Source organism: Symsagittifera roscoffensis, chromosome 8 (genome assembly GCF_963678635.1).
Source record: "Symsagittifera roscoffensis chromosome 8, txSymRosc1.1, whole genome shotgun sequence".
In the NCBI taxonomy this organism is placed as follows: Eukaryota; Metazoa; Xenacoelomorpha; order Acoela; family Convolutidae; genus Symsagittifera; species Symsagittifera roscoffensis.
The window spans coordinates 46,576,627-46,597,920 of NC_087069.1; the positions used below are offsets into that span (position 1 = coordinate 46,576,627).

General features: G+C 35.5%; 1 protein-coding gene across 3 annotated transcripts in view; it reads right to left on the reverse strand.

The window, feature by feature from the left end:
* LOC134853374 (uncharacterized) overlaps positions 1–21,294 on the reverse strand; it is a 92,465-nt gene that overhangs the window by 12,191 nt on the left and 58,980 nt on the right. For 2 of the 3 annotated variants that reach the window (XM_063869358.1, XM_063869357.1), the window contains exons 3-7: positions 6,404–7,503; positions 5,663–5,859; positions 4,887–5,093; positions 3,686–4,453; positions 36–1,669 (exon numbers count right to left, since the gene is read on the reverse strand). In XM_063869358.1, coding sequence (XP_063725428.1) covers positions 36–1,669; positions 3,686–4,453; positions 4,887–5,093; positions 5,663–5,859; positions 6,404–7,503 — 3,906 coding nt within the window. Of the gene's footprint in view, positions 1–35; positions 1,670–3,685; positions 4,454–4,886; positions 5,094–5,662; positions 5,860–6,403; positions 7,504–9,630; positions 10,236–21,294 lie in introns of those variants that run through there. The other variant, XM_063869356.1, reaches the window with a different exon arrangement.

A 21,294-nucleotide genomic window follows, 5' to 3' on the forward strand; every position in this document is an offset into this window, starting at 1 on the left:
AAACGAAAACTTAATTCAAACATTCTTGATCCTACCTGATCAGACTTTGAAGAAGCAACGGCAATAGGTTTCGGATTGGCTAACTTCGGATGTCTCGCCGGCAGCGGAGGCGGCAACGCGCTGTTACCCCCACCTCCTAACCTTTTCACTCCCCCGACTCCAGATGTTTTCTGCCCTGATTTTGACATTCCAGAATTTACTACCATTGCTTCATCTAACTGGATCTCTTGATTCTGATTGGCAGTTGAAGCTAATGTTTCCTGATTGGTTGCTGAGATTGTTGATTCCTGATTGGCTGAAACGGATCTGATGTAATCAACCGGAGCAATCGACAACGGCGACTTCAGACCACTTTGTTTATTGCCTTCTAAACCCAAGCTGGGTAAACTGAACTTCTTTTTGGGTATTCTCACAATTGCTGGGTCATTTCTCAATATTTCATCATCTGTATCTTGAAGTTCGTCTTGTGATTCGACTTTTTCGTCGACTTTATCTTCAAGTTGAGTTTTTCCGAGTTTCTCATCTTCCGATAAATGATAATTACTCGTTAATTTTCGACCAGAATCGCGTTCATTGCTTGAATTCTCATTACTTTGGTCAAAAATTAAGCTCGGCGAAGGCAACTCTAATTCACTATATCGTTTATCTGTATTTTCAGCTATGTAAGCGTAATGTTGATCGTTCCTCTCAGATTTCTGGTTCAGTTCAAATGCTTTGCTTAAAACAGTCTCTTCAGATTTATTTTGACAATTCAATTGTTCGCTTTTATTTTCCTTGGGGAGTATTTGACCTCTTTTCGACTTCGATTCTACATTCGATTTATTTTGAAAATTCGTTGATTTAGGCAAAGGTGGTAACTCTCTATTTGCAAGTTGGGCCTTCGGAATAAATCCAAATTTTTGATGCGATGGTGATCCTTGATTCTTAACCGGTATGTTAGACGCAGAAATGCAATTTGTGCTCGCAGATGAAGATTTTTCTTGATTATTTGTAGTTTTATTTTGAAAATCTGAAGTAGTAGTTTTAATAATTTTTGCGTTGTTATAAGACGATGGCGGTTTTAAAGCAGAGGAAACTCCACTGTGTTCGCTGTTTTGAGCTGAGTTACTTGAGCTACTGCTATTTGAATTATTTGCTTTGCTTGTAACTGTATTTGACTGCTTGGCTTGTACATTTGTACCGCGTTTTTCACTACAAAAACCACCATCGATATTTTCCTGAGCCGAGATTCTACCATTATTAAATTTTTCAATTCCACTGTCTGTATTTTTTACCGTTATTTCCTTATTAGAAACCACTATTTGAGCATTAGCCATTCCCATACGTGCACTTTCGTTATTAAGGAGCTTCTTTTCCTTGGTGTAATTTTTGACAAATTTGCAGTCCTTCCCTTTTTCCGCATTTTGACGTTGTTGAACTTTTGTAACCGAATCTAATGAAGGCACATCAATATACTGCGTTTGAAAACTATTTTGGTCATGTTCTGTTGGTGAGCAAACTAAGTTTTCATCTGAACTTGGCTGTTTCAAAATGAGTTCGTTGCTCGAATAAATATCGTCTTGAACTATTTCGTATTCTTTTTCAGACACAAATTGGCTCGAAGACCAACTTGAATACTTTTGCTCGCTGTTGGCACCGAATGGTGACGACCTTGTTGAGTTGAGATAATCTATAACAAAATGGACGATATATAATAAACACGAAATGAAGGAAACTTAAATTTCCACTAGAAATTCGTATCCTCGTCAAAATCACCAAGGAATGCTTAACGCAAATTTAAAGTAGAAAACACTGTTCTATTATCATCGACATCTGTTTTATGCTAGAGCTACAAAAATTGATTCTTCTATTTGCTTGCGGACAAATGGTATTCAACATTAATATATACGCCAATACTGAAAAAAATGTATGATCAAAAAATAAATGCGCTTTTAAATAATAGAAAAAATTACTTTTTTCTTTAAATTTACAAACAGATTGCTAAATCAATTTTTAAGTGGTTGATTGCCATTTGTTTTGCGGTAGGAAAATGTATCATATTTATGAAACTGATTCAATTTTAATCTTGGTGCTATATCCAAGTTATCATGTAAGCCATATTCATGTTCGGCCTTGATTGCTTATTATATCGAGACTTTGTAAGTCACCAATTAGAATAGTTGAGATTCAAAACTGAAAGAACGCGGTGTCGCTCTATTTCAAAGTCAGAAAACAGTCGTCTTCATAAGACTTGATTAGGAATTCAGACTGGATATCATACCAGGACGCACTTATAGATCCACGGGAATTAGGCTTCCACTCGAAATAGCCTACCAGACTAGTATCTCTTACAGTGTTTAATTTATAGAGTGCAACGCCGTTGATGAACAGAACCTTGAAAAATGGAATATCTTGGTAAAACTAATATCTTATTTTATTGTCTAGGAAAGACAAAAAGGAACTACATCCTCGCTAAAATTTACTGGGACCCAGCTAACGCTGGAGGGAGGTACCTTTTAAAATATTTCTGAGTGTGTTGTACTGATGCGGAATGATATAGGTAATTTCAAAAATCGGGCTTCATGCAAAATCTTAGTTGTTGCTATTAAAATATGATTGGAATTTTTTGAGATTATAATTTTTCCAGAGTCATAATTTTTTGTACAAACTTTGAGGCGCAGTATCTTATGCACGGAGAGTTCCCAGAACCTATAAAAAATTTAGCCAATAGACAGTTGGAAAAAAGTCAATAAACGCAGGTAGACAGAAAAAAATGACTTGTTTTGAAAAAAATCTCAACTTTCCAAGAAAAAACATACATGGCCTTAACTCTCTTGGAATTTGTAGAACAATTTATGATAGAAACTTTTTTGTTTTATTTACCAATTCGAGAAAACGGATCAATCAAAAAATATATTGATTCCCTAGGAAATCTGAAAATTAAATGCCATCTTTGATCACGTTTTTCGTGACCTCTACACTTTCGCTGTTCGAAAATTAAATTTGAGCTTAAAAAACTTTATGACATTTCTTGAAAAAAAAAACAAAAAAAATCAGGACCTTCTAAAAGTCTGAACTACGTAAGAAGGACAATTTTGATAAGTTGGAAATTTCCCGAAAAAAAACAAAACATTTTTCTCACAATCTTTAAGGCGATTTCACTTATAAACGGAGGCTTCCCGCAACCTGCTACCTCGATTACATCCTTGACTTCAGATTCCACTGAGTAGTTTTCCAAAATGTCAAAAAGTTTCACACAGCCTGTTCTTCCGATTTAATCAAAAATCTCAGATTTGCAAGGGTACTTGTCGAGAAAAAATAAAAGTTTAAAAACGGTCGAAAAGTCACAAAGATGATTTTTCCAAAGACGATAACTTTTCTGGGAAAAAATTGGGCAGAGCCACTGATGCAGGGCAGCTACCCACAACCCATTACCTCTATTGAACCCAAAATTTCAGATTTGGGAGGTTAGTTTTCAAGAAAAATAATCTTTTTGGTAAAATAATCACTTAAAAATAATCGCGTAAAAGTTACCACTTTTTTAAAAATCGGCAGAGTAAATTTTTGGGAAAAATCAAAAGTTTCAGATTAGAGAAAAAATTTTCCGAAGCGAGTTTTGCTCAAAAAAGAATAAATAATATAGATAAAACCCGATCCCATACAATTTCAGCATACATGTTTTTATGAACAAAGAACAGAAACAAACCATCAGAAATGGTATCCGGTTCCATTCGTTTAGCTCCTTCTTTCAACAAACAATACGGATCCTCTTCATCCTCGTCCGAAAGTTCCGACTGATTAGACGAAAAAACAGCCGAACGATTAGCTAACAAGTTGTCATCGAAATTCAACTCCTCTTCTTCGTTTTCATAATTGCTGACGTCTCCATCGTTGTCGCACAGGTTATTGCAACTTGATGTCAATGACCTCGGCAATTCTGGACTTGGACTGTAGAAATTATTGCACGCGTGATCGTATTTTGATTCAAAACAAGTTTTCACACTGTTGTTTTTTACCTTTACTTTGTCCACGTTCTTTAACTGATTCAAATTTATCAATTCAGAGCAGCGATCTTCGATATTTTCATCACCCGAAAGCGTGTCTTTCGATCCTTTTAAATCTTCATCTAACGCGCCTAGTTTAAAATTATCACTAAACTGACTTTTCACAACAATAGGCTGAGCTAGAATCTGATTCCTGCTTGCGTAATTTGAGTTGTTTAAAGAATTGTCACAACTCCCGTCAGGCGATGTTCTCCTTGATGGTATGCAGCAACTTTCTTCGGAATTTATCGATTGTCGATCGCCCAATCTATCTAAGGTGTTTGCCATTGAGTTTTCGGCTTCAGGGATTGTTTCAAGGAAGTTCTCCATCTTGTCAGAATTACTTTCCTCCGGGGAGATTCGGTTCACGAATATGTTGCTGGAAGACAGATTTGGTTCTTGGTCAAAGTTTGCTTCTGATTGTTGTTGTACTGAAAAAAAAGGAAAAAAAAACTCAGGGTAGTTAACTCGATAACAAAAATTTGCAAACAATTACATCTCGAAATTCATACCTCGCTCACGAAAACTAAGCCTTCTTTTTTTGAATGTTTTTTTTTAATATTCAGTTTATATAGGCTGATGCACTCGGTTCTACTAAATAAAAACCTTTTGTTTGGGTGCCTAATTGAATAGAATCACACGTTATTTGGTCTTCATATAAACATGTCAAAAGGGCGCAATTCGCTACAATAGGTACAAAGTTTTCTCATGATTAACCAATTCATCAACTGTTTACACGGGTGGATACTCTTTACAAGGTCGCATGGGGGGGGGGGAATTAGTTAAAGAGATCCGACAACCTTGTAAATGCACTGGCTACGGTATGAAACTTGGTTTATGTATTATCTGGATGAAGGTACATACCTGGACTATGTTCCACCTGCGTGAGAGTCTGACTATTATTACCCCCACCATAATACATGTCTTCACTCTCTATCACATATGTCTCAGTTGCCACTTCCAACTGCACGCCTCCATCCCTTCCACCTCCGAGTATCATATCAGGGGTGGGGCTGGGACAAGTGAAGAGGTACTGGGCTTGGCGGAGGGCACTGCCTGGGCTGCCATCACCTGAAATTGATCAAAACTTTTATATTTATAAGCGTGCAATCTCACGTGTTAAACAGCAAATCTGCCATTTTTTTGTTAATAATTTTGAAGATTTTGGTTAAAAAAATTGCATCAAGTACACTAACTGGATATTCGAGTTTTGAAACCATTTTTTCCTCGATTTTTTTTCTCATGCTTGTGACAATTTAACTACAATGAACAGGACCAAAACACGAGCTTATTAGCTCATTGCGAAAAACGTGGTATTTAAACCAGTCGAAATATAAAACAGCTACCTACCTTTTTTACAAGCCCATAATACCAAGTAATTATAAAAGAATTTTGTAACAACTGTCTTACATTACATCTACAAAAATTACAGAAGATTTCAACAAAAATTTAAATTTGGCTGGTTTATTCACACTTGAAAAAATTATGTTGCGTCACCATGATAAACAAGTTTTCCAAAAACATTAAAAATTTGTTACCGGCTCTATTTCTTTTCTAATATTTTTGTCTTTACTGTAGTCCGTGGAGCAGATCGATGTCATCCATTTTGCCGTAGTCTGCCATGATTAAGTTCAACTTACCCAACGGCGTGGATGGAATTCCATTTTGGATTTGTTTGTCTCTAATCAGCAGAGTCAAATCCGACATGTTCTGCTTGGGGAGCAACATCTGCACCTCTGTCAAACTGTTCCTCTGAGATCCCCCCATTGCTCCACCCTCACCAGTTGCTGTTCCCACTTTTGATACATTCCCACGTGAATTCCTTGGTCTCAAGAACCTACAAATTACAATATAAAGACACAGTCATCATCATCATCTATTGTTATTTTAGCACCCTTATCATATATTCAAATGCGCAGTTTGAAAACTGAGGTATTAATGGAGTTTTAAGTCCAGAAGAATTGTGCACACTCCAAGTCAATTGGCTTTTTCATATGATAGCCAACCCAGCTAGTAGAAAGAAAATTAAAGCACATCCGAGTAAAATTTTGTATTTGGGACAAAAATTGGCTGACAGTGGGGCGGTTCTTGGAGTTATAATGGTAAACAGACTTTAAGAGCCTGCTAAGACACGATTTCTTAAGAAACATTTCGACAATTTTCCTAAATTAGGGAGGAAAAATTGGCATTGAAAAAAAAGCGGGGCGCTCCTATGTTTTCAAATGTTAAAATGGGTAGCTGGGAAGACGAATTTGATTTTCTCGACGCAACTTTAATGTTTTCGGATGAATAAACATTGCATGCTTTAAAAAAACACATGCTTCTCTATTTTAGAAAAAAAACTATTCACAATTTATAGATTTTATCTTTCTTTTACTAACCTTTCAATTTTACTCATACCACTCGCTGGCTCAACATTAGAACTTCCACCAGTATTTTTCACTCCAGTTTGACTGGTTTGGTTCGACTCAAAAATTTTCGGTCCTTCTCTGGCCATTGGCGAAATCGCATTACTAGTTGAAGGCACATTATTTGCATTAATAACATCGCCAGTCGGCAATTTCGGTACACTTTGGGTTCTGAGAAACTGTGGATGAACTGGTAAAAAATGTTTCCGATTTGAAGAAGGCGGCGTTTTCGGAGCATTTCTATTTGCCGCTTTCAGTGAATTAATTGCCGTTGGAGCATTTGAAGTCGTATTTTTATCCAAGTTTCCATTACTGAAACTTTTACTATCAATTTGATTTTGACAATCGATATGTGGGTAATCATTTCTAACGTACGAACTTCCAAAATAGCTCGTATGATCACGTAACGAGCTCGTTTTTTGCTTAACTTCGGTTTTCAAATCAACTGCATTCGTATTGGTTTGTTGAGGTATTGCAATATTTTGAGAGCTTTTTCTCGAAGGACTAGTTGGCTCTTTGCACGGTGTAAAACTAATTCGGTCAACTGACACAAAAAGGCCAAATTTAAACGGGCACTGAAAATATCTGACGCCTTCAACCGCTCCGTCGTTTTTCCCACTAGCCGTATAAAGTTCAAGGCCACAAAAGATTGCATTTTGAGGCGCAAAATGAGTCGTCCCAATGTACCGAATGATTCCCTTCAACTCGCCGAAATAAACAATATCACCTATTCTCGGTTCTCTGGGCTGCTGGCGATTAATTTCTGCAAAATGCTTCGAGCTGTTAGCACTATTATGTTTCAAGGCTGAATTTGATTCTTGTTGGTTTCCTGAGCTGTTTTTCTGATTGTTGTTGACATTTGAGTGATTGTTGTTGTTGTTTGTTGATGATGATTTTTCACCTGAAGTTACAGTGTTTAGCCTATCCCTGAAACTCGGCAAGAAGGACTTTTTGCGCTTCGACGCTGCGCCTGTGAGGGGCGTGTTTGCACTTGCTGATCGCTGATTGGTCGGAGGGATTTGGGTGAAGTTTGGGGCTGGTTTCGTCGAGGTAGAAGAAGCATATTGAGCTGACTGAAATAAAACAGAAACTTTATTTCCACGTTGCCGAATTGATGCATTAAAAACGAACACTTAGCAGTTTATTGTTGAATTTAAAATATGTGAATTCAGGTATTAGCTAATTTAAAAAAATGTGCCGACTGAAGTTTCACATAGCTGGTATTGAAAAAAGATGAACAATTTGCAACAACGATATCCAACTGCTTTCAAAAGTTTCACAAATATCAAAACAAAAAACTCAACACATGTTAAGATTGCTTTAGAAATGAAACTTTACTCTAAAAATCATAAATGATATTTTTGCCAAAATTCATATACATTAATTGTATAGAAGAGATAACTAGAAGTCAATCACGGTTTTCATTACCTTACACTTCTGCTTTTCGAAGGAAATGAACAGAACTTAAAAAGAAATCAAAAACAAACCACGAAAAATTAAAGTTGAGTCTGAATAAATTTTTAGACTTTTCCTGAAAAAAAAACGAAAGGAAAAATCATCACGACCTATAAAAGAGTCTGTACTACGTTAATGCAGCAGAGTATACTGGCCTTCTAGCAGCGTCACACCGCCTGTCTTCAAAGACTAGTCAACAATAAATCGCATACAACACGTCTATTAAATTGCCCAGGTTGAAAAAAAAGTGAAAGTAAATAAAACAAGACTGCTCGTATCAGGGCGAAGCCCTGATTGTTCCGACTGCCTTCTAAGGTTTATGGAGCAGTAATAACATTAAAAAATCAAATGTAAGAAAAAATAAAATGAAAAATTTTTTTTTTCTAAAATTTGAAATTTTTTATGAAAATCATCCCCCCACACGCCATACAAAGTACGAAAGGATAGATTTTGCTCCTTGTAACAAACCAATTATGGCGAATAAGCTTCTTTTAACCAACTTGGAACGATTTCTAAGACGGATTAACTCTCCGCTTACGCGTTAATAGCGCGAAATATATCGCGCGTTAATTGTCCCAAATTGGCCAAAATTACAATCTTTAAACCCCCATAACTTTACGAAAAATAATCACAGGTGAAATATCTTTTCAAAGTTGAGCTCAAGACAACAATACCTTTTGAACGATATAAAAAAATTCCGTCAAAAAAGGCTAGTTAAAAAGTCGAAATTTGTCTGAAGAAAAAAAAAAACCCACCCCGAGCACAAATATTCCGTTACTTTCGTATCGAAAGTCGGAACAACGAACGTTTGCTTGTGCAAAAAAAGTTGATTACTGTATCATTAGCACAAAATTCCAGACCAAAACAGTCATTGTAAAAATCAGAAATAAAAATTCCTTTTTGCTGAACTTACTGAGAACAAGAGGGCATCGAAAAACAATCGTTAATTTCAGTCTTAATGCCAGAAAAAAACTAAGTTTATTCTCTACACTGCAAATATTTGAGTTTATCTTTTCAAGCTGCAAATCACCACTAAGAGGACTCAAATATGATACCACACTACGCCTCTACGAGTTTTTCTATAAAGCGCAAATTGTTTGGAAAAAAACCCAAACAAAACAAGGCTAGCCAATTGCTGTGGAAGTAGCACAGAATCTTACCACCACACTTATAAAGGTTAAAAAAATTCAAAAATGAGGTAAAAAAATTTTAAAATCGAATTTGATTTTGAAATCGGAAAAAAAGCAGACCAATATTTCTGAACAATGAGGCATATTTTTTCAATCGAAAGGATGACTGAAAGGAATTTAATATGATTCCAAACATAAATCCCTATTAGCTTTCATTGAACAACACACCCTAAGCCAAAATTCCGTTCTATCATTTCGTGAAATGGTCGAAACAAAAAACGCTTTTTAAAAAAAGATGGCAAAATTTGCTTTCTTAAGATTAAATCAATACCAAGCGGAGGCTCTGCAAATGAACAAAACAAGACCAAATGGTCACAGCGCAGTGATTGACACTCACAATAACGTACGTTTTTCAAAATAGTGAATGAATATAATCCACTTTCTAAAATCTCACCAGAAAATATAAAAGTCAAAAACTCAGGTTGAGAAATTTCTTAAGGCTTAGTTTGCAAAACATTACATCCATCTAAGCGAGAGTTTTTACTACAATCATTAAAACAAGCTAAACAAACATACTCCATTCATTTGCATGTTTCATCTATCACAATCACTTACAAAAACTGAGTTATAATCGCCACCGGGTGACAACTTATCCAAATCTGTGCAAATTCTTTTCTGAGACAAATCTTCGAATGGTAGCGAGGCTGTTTTCACATTTCCATGATGACGAACTTGGTGGATATTTTCAGGTGAGTTCAGTCTTGGAGACTGATGACCTCTGATTTTGGGGTCAAAATTGGGGTCAAACGAGGGTAGCGGACTTTGAGGGGGCATCGCTGCTGGGGCGAAATTGTGGGTGGGAGAGGAAACGCTATTTGATCTGGAGTGAGAGAAAAATTTACGGAGTAAAATTGAAGGCGCCATTTTAACGAAGAAAGAATGAACTCTCTAATTAACCAGTTATTAATAACCAACTGTTCGAAGTACAATCGTAATGTAATGACCACTTTTAGATGAACTACTTTAAACTAAGAAGTAAATTCGATTTTATTTGTTCGGGAAATTTAACAGGGAGGAAATTTTTAACTGAAAACGGTTCACTCAACTTGTCAGTTCAATGGACTTTTTACTGTATAATCAAATTCATAAATAAGATACTTGTCCTAGACCATAGGAAAATTTAAAATTGAGCAGCTTTAAATGTTGATATTAAACAAAGTTCGTTGCTTCAAAACCTAGAAGACCACATTTTAAGGTTTCGAGTGTTCACAATTTTTAACTAATTGGATTGTAGCTGATAATATGATCTTGTAAAACGAATAACTTCAACAGCGGTGCTTTAGCCAGACGGTCTTACAAGCTTGATTTATTTAAAGACACGTCTTTCAGTCTAAAAAAAGACTGATTATGGTGAGTTTCTGACTGTAAAATAAGCTCTTATTTGTTAATAAGAAGCAAAACTATGACTCATTTTTGTCAATCAAGTGGTCTTAAAACGCCAATAAAAAAATCACTCGAACAAAAAATAAACCGTTCAATGAATTTTTTTTCAGACGATGCTAGTTGTTTTTTTTTCAAGATAAAATTGTAGATTTAACAAACGGCAGCTTTTTTGTGGCTAATAAAAAATTATGTGGGATGATCTTCAAATTGTCAACGATGAAAAATGTTAACTAGCAATATAATGCAATACTTGAGTAAATTATGCAGTTTCTTTGCACACAAGATCGGTACGTCAAGCCATAACACCAAGGAATCGAATCATTCAGGCTAGATTTTTATAGGAAGTATGGTTACGGTTGGTAGTAATTTGTTCACAATACCGGTAAGCTATGATTAATAATATATGAAACTTAAGATTGTAAGGCGCTTCAATGGCGCGTGTTTCAATAAATCAAATAAATTTGTGACGTTATTTGTCTTTAATCCACACAGCAGAAATAAAAATAGGCGACCGAAAAAAATGTTTTTATCTCCAAAATGCTGTATAAATATTTAAAAAGAATTTTTGCGCCATCATTTGTTCTAAGAATTTATTACATAAGCTAATGTACCACAAAATTTGGTTTAAAACATCTGGAAAAATGAGTAATGTATTGAAATCGGAATAATAAGTAATGACAACCTGACAAGTCTAATGGAAAAAGACTAAAAAATGTGACGTAATTTAACGAGTAAGTAGGCGTGATATAATGCCTATTTCAGTTCACAACCTTTTTTTAACCCAACAACTAGGGATTATCTCATTATTTCAATTCTTCCTGACAAAATGAGTCGGAAATTTGGTCAAATTACTACAAAAAGAGGAACATTTGTAATTCAATAGATGAATGGAATTATAGGGAAAAGCAAAATGTTTCGATTGATTGGCGAAAATAGGTCAACTAATTTAAAATCACTCTCAAGGAAGAGAGTTAAATATTGGAGTGGCTAAAAAGTGTTTCTTGCTTTTTATCTTCAGTCAAAAATTGTCACCTTTTTTCATGCAACAATTTATTTTAATTTAAATTTAATAATAAAAAAAGAGGGCTATAAATTTATACGAGAAAAGAAATAGAACAATAACAATTTCAGTAATTGGCACAAAGTGGGAAAATTTATTATAAAACGGGAGAAAATGGGGAAGGGTAATTTCTCAAAATGTCCTCCTTTTCTTTAGGTGTGCTCCCCAACAGAAAGTTCAATTGCAAAATGAAATAGAAGTATTAGTCATAGAGGTAGGTCTACAGTCTAACGGTATCCTATAGGTAAGGGAGATTTAACTAAGGAATATAGCACAACGGTTACAACTGAAATACCTTTTCAAAATTTACCCTTAATTTCAAATCAATTTCCAGATAGTAACAGTTTTCGTACGTAAGGGTTGTTTAAAATAAAGACCCACAACTAGGATATAAGTATAAAAGACAGCTCAACTACCTAAGTTACAGGGAGAGCCTTTCGCAATTTGTAAACAGAAAAACGGACTTTGTTGAATTTATTCAGAAATTCTGAACTAGGGAGCAATTACTTTAGATTTCACCAAGGGAAAATCAAGCTCAATTGAACGGTCTAGTGTATATAACTTTACAACCAATATAATTGCTGCTGTAGTTCACTGAGATCCATTCGCCGCTGGTAATAAAATAAAACAGATAGGGTTCACTCAGTTATTATAACTATTTATAACTAGTACCTCGTTATAAGTTTCAGTTGTATAGCTTATAACTTGTTATATAGTAGATGCACTAAATTATAATTGGATCGCTCTCCAGGTATGATTTCCGGTAAGAACAAAAAATGCGAAATTGTTTAAAAAAATAATAGCAAATGGTGACTAAACCAAAGCTTTTATTCACTAACTGATAGTAGAACTAAGGGTTAAAACACGACAAGATTCTTTCACATAGGAGGGTGAAATTGACAAGGGAAAGTCCAACTATACAGGTAGGGTAACTCAGAATAAACCCTGCGGTTATTTGCTGGGGGATTAAGTTACTCCAATCAGTGACATATAGACTATACGTTCCTAACCGATCATATATAGTACACTCTTAACTACGTTAATATACACAATATACGAGCTTACCACAAGGAACACAAGGTAGCAAAAAAATTTGTACCATAAATCCATGATTTTAATTGTTCCGACTTTCTGAAACATGCGGATGAATTTTGTATTTGGGTGAATTGTAGTTTTTTTCTTTTTTGTTTGGTTTTCCACGCAAAATCGGGTACCACAAATAACCATCGGAATGGGTCGAGTGATATATCATATTTTTGGTCTACTTTCTTCGAGTTAATAAGGTTTGTCAACATAAGGATGGTAGGCTTACAATAGGTCATTTAGTCGAGTATAGTTAGTTTTTAAAATTTTCTAGCGGCATTTTGGGAATCAAAAACTTCACAAAATTTCAAAAAAAAACGATTTTTTTCGAGATATTTTTCTACAGAAACTGTTTTCCAATTGGCAGAAAATTTATCATAATTCATTGTTTATATTTGCCCATTTTTGACAAAAATCTAGAAAAATTGGGAAAGATCATTTTGGAAGTAGCAGTTTCATAGGAATGAGAACTAAACCAAATGAAGAATGAAAATTGAGACACAAAATTTCATAACCGAAAGTAGATCGAAGTTAGACAAATTTTTCACTTCTTTTGAGAGCCGGAAACAATCGGTCTCGAAGCTCCTGAAAAACCTAATAAAACATCAAAGGCGAACCAACAAAGGTAGGTCTCAAATAATACAAAAGCGGATGAAATCAACAAAGATGATACGCCATGCTATTGTAAAAGCAACCATGCAGATGGTATGCGGGTCAATTAAGCAGGGAACATTTAGGATATACAAAATTTATGGTCAAAACATATGAAAACGACGGTCAAAACGTCGAAACACTCCTAAAATAAGGCAGAATTAAATTCTCATAGAACTTGTCGTATAATTAGAAAAGGGAGTTAATCACTAGTAAAAAAATTACTTGATCTTACAATCATTTCATATGCTCAAACTTTCAGCAGCGTCTTTTTTATCATTTTTCTTTGAATTATACAAAAAATCCTAACAGTTATCAGCTTGCTCAGACGATTTATTTTCATGGTTTCTTTCGATTTTATCTTTATAGAGCCACTCTTAGTCTAACCGGAAAACATTTTCCCAGATCAAAAGAATCCTTTATTTCCAATTGAAAGATGAAACGCACACTTCAGCGGCACTTGCTAAAATGATAATTTTGTATGATAGCACAATGATGCTCAACTCGATTTGATTGAAATCTAGCAATTCAAAAGAACGATTTCCAAAAATGGCGTATATGTTTCAATGGTGCATATGCAAAAAAGTCATACAAAAAAGTCCGAAACAGGGGCGGATCTAGGATTTTCTCGAGGGGGGAGATTTCCAAAAAATTTCGAAAATTTTGTCGACCTTTTTCTTAGGTCGACCAAATTGCTTTTCTGAGCTCTCCCAAATCACTAAAAATACCCCATTTTGACCAAACTTTCTGCGCCGCAAGCAAATTTTTGAAAAAAAAACAGGCCAAAAGGCGTTAAAAATTTTATGGTCAGAGCCAAAAAATGGATACCTTAAAATAGGGGACCATTTGGGTCGGCAGGGGTTCGAATCCCTGAGGGTTGGGGTCTCCACCTAAATCCACTGGTGGTCCGACCGAAACATCAAAAACAAATTGTAAAATACGGTTACTTTAATTAATTCGACCCGCAAAATGCTTCGTTTTGCTTTTTTCTTTCGGCTAAAATCCTTGCAAACCTTTGAAACCCTTTCAGACATTTAACAACAAATCGAGAAACTTCACAACGAATTATTCAAACGCCTATTGAAATCTGAACAACCTCACGGGTAATTTTCAAACAAGATTCTTGAGAAACTTTCAATCCCTTCAAATTTGGAACAAATAAACAAGTATGGAATTCTTAAACAAAAATTCAACTTGTATAAGCAAAGTTAGGTTATCTAGTTATACCTCGAAAGATTCCAATCCGAGTAATTTGATCCGGTTGAGAAAAATTATATCCGTTTAAGTTTGGAATCAAAAGCGGATAACAAAACAAGCGGGTGGTATGATAGTTCTTTTAAACCGCTTTGGAAGGAGCCCAATAGTTGTTCGAAGCAAATGGGCCGTATCAATAGTCCCCAAATACATAGTTTTCAATTTGAAAGCTTGAGCTAATCGAGAATGTTCAAAGAACGGTTGAAAACTTTGGTGAAGAGCCGAAAAGCAGTAACACGACGTTTGTTCGGCTTTCAAATCTTTTTTGTTCCGAACATATTCCTCAAATGAGTATAAGTATTGACACATAATCAACGAGAATAAAGACAGAATTGTTTTTATTCCGGTAGTTTTCACCGTTTTTATTCCGGTAGTTTTCACAGATTAATAATTTAATTTTAGATTTCAAGAAGATTGCTCGCATATCAGGGCAAAGCCCTGAATGTTCCGACTGCCTCTTAATCCATATCGAATAGTTTTTGGAACACAGAGCCGAAGCCGGTTACTGTGCCGGTTGAAGGATTATTGTCGTTTTTTTCGGTGTGGTGTGATGAAAGGAGCTGAACAAAAACTGGAGATTGGGTATATTCGACAGTCATACTAAAATAAGCAAATTTCTTTCTAGTTTTTTGAATTTCTTTTAACTTTTGAAAATTTTGATTCCAAAAAAGCGTTAAAATACTCAAAGTAAACCAATGTTACCCAAGAAAAACTAAGTTTTTACGTTTTAAATTAAGCTTTCGTAAGCTTTCAATTAATTAAAAAAGGACTGCTCGCTCGCTTTATTCGCTCGAATTTCAAAAACTTCAAACCGGTTTTCTCGACACGAGGAAAAAATGTTCGAAGTTTTTTAATGGGGTTCAAATCACGACTGTAAGGGTTTTAATATGATATATCACTCAACCCAGTCCGATAATTATTTGTGGTACCTGATTTTGCATGGAAAAGAAGAACAAAAAAAACTAAAACAAACCCGAACAGAAAGTTCCTCCCCATTTTCAATGGTCGGAACAAAATATTAGTCGAGAAAATGCAAAATGTCGAAAAAACCAGTTCTACCATAAACTAAAATTTTTAATGTCTGGATAGAAGTTCATTTTAAGCTAATATGCCAGAAATTTGAAAATTAAATTAGCAACGGAACAAAACTTACGAAGAGGAAACAAAGCCGGCGATCTTTGAGTAGACACAAGTTGAGCAGAAAAAAAAAGATTTCATGAAAAATCTGAACAATTTTTAAATTCAACCTAAGATTAGAATGAAAAACATTTTTTTCTTTCAACTACAAAAAATTTGCCTAGAGCATTAGAAAAGAAAAATCAGCGATGTGGCAACTAAGCCGACAATCTTTGAGCAGAAAACTGTTGAGACGAAAAACAAATTAAAAATTTCAAATCCACCTCCCTGGAACTACAGAGCTGCACTTGCACTGAAAATTTCTTACAGGACAAACAAAATTTGTGATGTGGCAACTAAGCCGACAAAATTGTAGCTGAATAACGGAAATCCAATAGTTCAATTTCTACCGAAAACGTTTTTTGATTTGCATACATGCTGAAAAAAACAAGGTCCGGCCGAGAGTCGAACCCCAGAACCTTAAGGTACAACGGCCAAGGCATAACTCTATGCCAAATGGAAGGAAACATGGAGGTTGTGAAGGTTCAATAAAAAAACAAGTTCAACAAAAGTTAAAACCTGCAAGAAAACTGTTTAATGGAAACAGTCTTGTTCCCGATTTCAAGATACTTTCTCTAGCAAGTGTAATAAAACCTGATTTTGTCGAACAGGAGTTTTTGATCTCAAAACATCGCAATATAAATTCATTATGCCATAAAAGATAAGCTGAAACCGTTTAATCGAAAAAAAAAACTATATAAAAAAAAGTTTAAAAACAGGCTTGGTAAAGTGCCAAGTTACAAACTTTCATTAAGGGTAAAAAAATCAATTTCAAATTAAAATCCATGCTTTACAAAAAAGACGGAAAAACAGCACCAAATAAAACAAATTTCATTTCAAAAATCAGGAATTGAATCGACGGAAACTAGGCCGAAAACCACGAAACAGGGAAAAACCAAAATTTTCAAGAAATTTATTTGAAAACTGACTACACCTATTTAATACCTAAATGAAGGTAGTTTCATTTCAATTTTCAAGTAATTGAGCATGTCTGACATTGAAACTTACCATTCCTACACATTTGACCATTCTGTGCCTTAAGTCATTTACGGAAAAAAAGTCTAGTACTCGATTGCAAAACCATTGCTTATCGCAAGGGAAAACATAACCAATCGAAGATTGGAAAAGAGAAATGAACGCAATGAACATAAAAAACACTGACTTTCTTGAAAAAATCTCAACTTTCGAACTTCAAAGAAAACTATAGATGCCCTTAAAGCTCTTTAAATTTCTAGAACAATTTATGATTGGTGCTTTTTTTGATAACATGAAACCAACTAGAGACAACTGGATCGAAAGATAAAGTTTTTATTCCGCTGGAAATCTAAAAATTCGATTACACTTTCGAAACTGGAAAACGTTCACGTTTTTTGCACCCTTCCCACGTTCATAGTTCGTATTTGGAGAGTGCTATTTAGGTCACTTTCAGCAGATGCATTTCAATTGGCCTCAAAAACTGCATATACACCTAAGTGCGTTCATAAATGCATCAATATGCATGAATGCACATCTGTAGTAATTAGAGACTTTTCCTGAAAAAAAACAAAAAAAAATGAGCAAGACCTAGGTAAAAGTCTTCACTACGTTCATTACTCTTAAAAATATAAAATTGAACAACTATATATTTTGGACAGTAACAAAGATCAAGTGTAAAAATTGGAGTCGTACAAATCTATTACGATCGGATTAGCTAGCCTCAATTCAATTTGGATCGATTATGTTCAGAGGAATAAATCGCCACACATAAATATTCCGTTTTCTTCGAAAGTCCGGACAACAATGGTAACTGAACGCTGTTTACTGACCGAAGAGAAATGCGACTATACCAACACTGCAAAAAATAGTTCGAAACGAAAAACTTATATACATTTGTGATCGTTTTTCTAGCTTAACATCAGATTTACAATTGAGTTTCTAAAATCGGCTAACACTGGTTGATATTAATTTGAACTGACATAGAGGCAAAGCTGCACTTCGCAAACATTAGCAATAAAACGACGAAAGTTAGCTCTGAAAAGGTAGAACATAGAACAAATTTTAAAAGGGAAACAAGCATCCCATCGTTGCATCTACGCCATGGTCGCTTCAAAATGTGCAAAAACTAGCCACCAGCATAGCATTTACCGAAGATATTTAGTTGCCAAAGCTAAAATTAAAACTTGGTATGTACCGGAGTCCAATCCCCAACCTGGAAATTGATAGTCTCACATCATCGCATCTGTGCCATGGTCACTTAATATTTGTTACATACTAGCCACCAATATAGCAGATACGACAGATAACATGTAATTTCCCATGCTATATGCCACCACAAACATCATTAAATGGGCACTTTTAATTGTAGTTGGGTTGAAAAAAAGTGGCTTTCGTAATATGACACTACGTACAGTCTCGATTACCTTTTCAAGATAAAATAATACGCATTCAGGCGATACTCTTTACACTTCTTACCGACATATACTTTCTGATCATTAAAACATTGAATGACTTTTCAAAAAACTAAAGTCTCTTACCGAAACACGACCGATTTTGTGTAGCTTGGTCGATGCTAATTTACTGAGAGAATACAAGGACGCAATGTCGGTACTATTAAATTACTCAATGGGTCTAATTACCGAAGAAATTCTAACATATGTTCGACAAAGACAATTTTTTTGGCCTTCATGTTGCCCTGAACCCAGGTAACAAAATACCCAACAACACCACGATATTCCAAATGGGTCAGTACGCGAGAACGTTTCTAAAATAAGGGCTACAGTTTTCTGGGAGGGGCTAATATGGGAAAGATTAGAGCTAACTAATCAGGCAGCTCTGAATCTGAAATTTCGCCAATTTTGCTCAACCGTTCGCTCAACTTAGATTCATTCTCTTTGTTAAAAAAAGCAAAGCAACTGTTCAAAAAGTCAAGCGCGACTTCTGGTATATCCAAAATCTTTCAAAGTCATTCAAAAAATCCTATTCAGAATTGAATAATTGTTAAAATCATTTTGCTTGAACGCAGATGCTTGTTAATTATACTCTAGTGGACAAAATTAAGCGCAATTCAGGTTTTTTTCTCTGAAATGCCTGTTTTTCAGGATGATTTTGGAGAACTTTCACTGGGAATTCAAGCTAAATTGTTACATAGACCAAGAGCAAATGATCAAAGCAGCCGTCTATGAAATAATCATAATTTGCTTGCAAAGACTTGCCAGTTTTTCTCAGGTCTGCAAAAGCCAGTTTTCACCATCTGCTCTAAATTTTTCATCGGTGTGAACTCTTTCTCAAAAAAGCGGAGAAGAAATGTTGTTCATGCGATGTGAAACCTCCTAAGCGACATTATTGAATTGATCATTGTGACAACTGTACTAAACTCAGCCGTTTCTATCAATTTCACGCGTTATGAACAACTTGGTGCAGATGGTGAAAACTGGCTTTTTCAGACCCGGAAAAAACTGCTAAGTCATTGAAACCAATCTTTGATTATTTCATAGAGGGCATCTCTGATCATTTGCTTTTGGTCTATGTAACAATTTAGCTTGATCTCCCAGTGAAATTTGTCCAAAAATCATCCTTGAAAACAGGCATTTCAGAGAAAAAACCTGAATTTGCGCTTAATTTTGTTCACTAGTGTAGCAATGGAAATTCTTAGCGTCGAAATACTTGTACTACTCTTTCTGGCTCTTTTTCCTTTTCCCCCCACCTCACACGACCAGCAATTTTATGGTGTAACGAGTGGTTTTACGAGGTTAATTATGAAGACCAAATATGTTTGGCCCAGCCTAATTAGTTCGCATGTCAATTTTCATAACGATCGGACAACGTGAACAGTAACTTTACTAGTAGAAAAACTGCAGGTGGGGGAAAAGGAAAAAGAGCACCCTTTCTGCTCGCGTGACCAGTTGTTAATTCAAAGCACTGTTCAATTGCGATCGACAACAGAAACTCCAATGGCAGAACTAATGGGTCAATCAAATTCGGAAAATTTAACTGAAGATACTGCTTATGAAACACTACACCGACACGAACGTGAATACGATTCTTGGTATGGATGTCCCCACCCGAACAAAGATCAAAGCGGATTCTGTAGGTGCCAAGCAGAAAAGGGGGGGAGTAGTGAAGATTGCTGCAATCAGTATATTGGTCAATACGTGGAGAAAGATTGCGCCACAGGGCTTTTTTTCAGTTTCAACATTCAAGTTGTCTGAAACTTGTTCGGATCAATGTAACATCCTCCCCAATCCCCCCCCCCTTAAAACTGCTATGCTCGGTGTTAAATACTCGATTCTGATTGGCTGAAAGGCGCTTCAGGTTTTTTAAGTCCAATAGTTCGAACGGCAATTTTCATGCAGGAAATCAGGGGCGAATTTAGGGAGGACGCCTCCCTTCAGGGATTCGACCTCCTGCTCAGCCAAAGGATTTTTTCACTTTGGCACTTTTTTATGACGCAATTTTTTGGTAAAAATTTTCCGATAAGTTCCCCAAAAAGGCCTTTTTGACTTGTTTTTTCTTTCAAAATTGCCTGCGCCGACTCTTAATAGTCTTCTGCGAGCGTTCGGAAAATCAATTTGGTCTACCCAAAAAAAGTGACAAAATTTTTGAATTTTTTTTAAATCTATCTGAGTAGCATTTTAATACAAAAACTGGCTCTTTTTCCATCCCCCCCACCTCACGCCAGTTTCAACCTATTAGTGTAACGAGTGGTTTTACGACGTTGAGTATGAAGAAAAAATATGTTTGTCATGGCCTTATTAGTCTGTATGCATATTTTCATAGCAATCGGACAATGTGGTCAACAAATTTACATGTAAAAATTTGCAGGTGGGGTGGGGGGAAAGGAAAAAGAGCCCAAAAACTTCACCTTAAAGTACAGGAGATTGGAAAAAAGCCGGTTAAAAAGGGGAAAAGTGTTAACTGAAGAATGCAAGAGTATAGAACAACAAGCGGCAGATTGCACTGCACGAGCAAATGCACAGACATTAATTCGATTTTCAACATTTGTGGGACTTCTGTATTCGATCGCCGTAGATTCAATTATTGGCTCATTTGTATATTAGCCTAAGATTACGAATGACGGAATAGCCACCAACCATTAATGGGTTTCGTTATTTGGGTGTTTAAAATTTGATAAGACGGAATTATTTCTGAAAAGAAGTAACGAGAAAGAGCCATAGTATCATCATCTTAATTGATTGTAAGAGAACGAGCAATAAAGACAAAAGCTATCATGAGGATGAATATGGAAAAATCAGCCAAAGAATAAACGACCCAAAAACAATCAAAGTGAGAAAATTCATCAAAAACATAATTCTTGTTAGTCTTTAAGCAACTATTACATGATTGTTAGGCTCTTTTTCCTCCCCCACTCCTAAACTTAAAAAGTGATTTTTAGCTCACATTATCCTTTTAATTCATAAAAAATGGCGTGCTGACTTATAAGACAGGACAAGCATATTTGCTTTTCTTACTCAACCTTATAAAACCCCTTGTGACACCAAAATATTGATGCTTATGTGAAGTGAGGGGGGGGGGGGGGGGGAGAAAGAAAAAAGCTGATTGTTACCTCAGTTATTGCGCAACTGCCTTGCTTAGTAGTTTCGCTTATTTAAATAGTACCTTAAATAGTTGGTTCA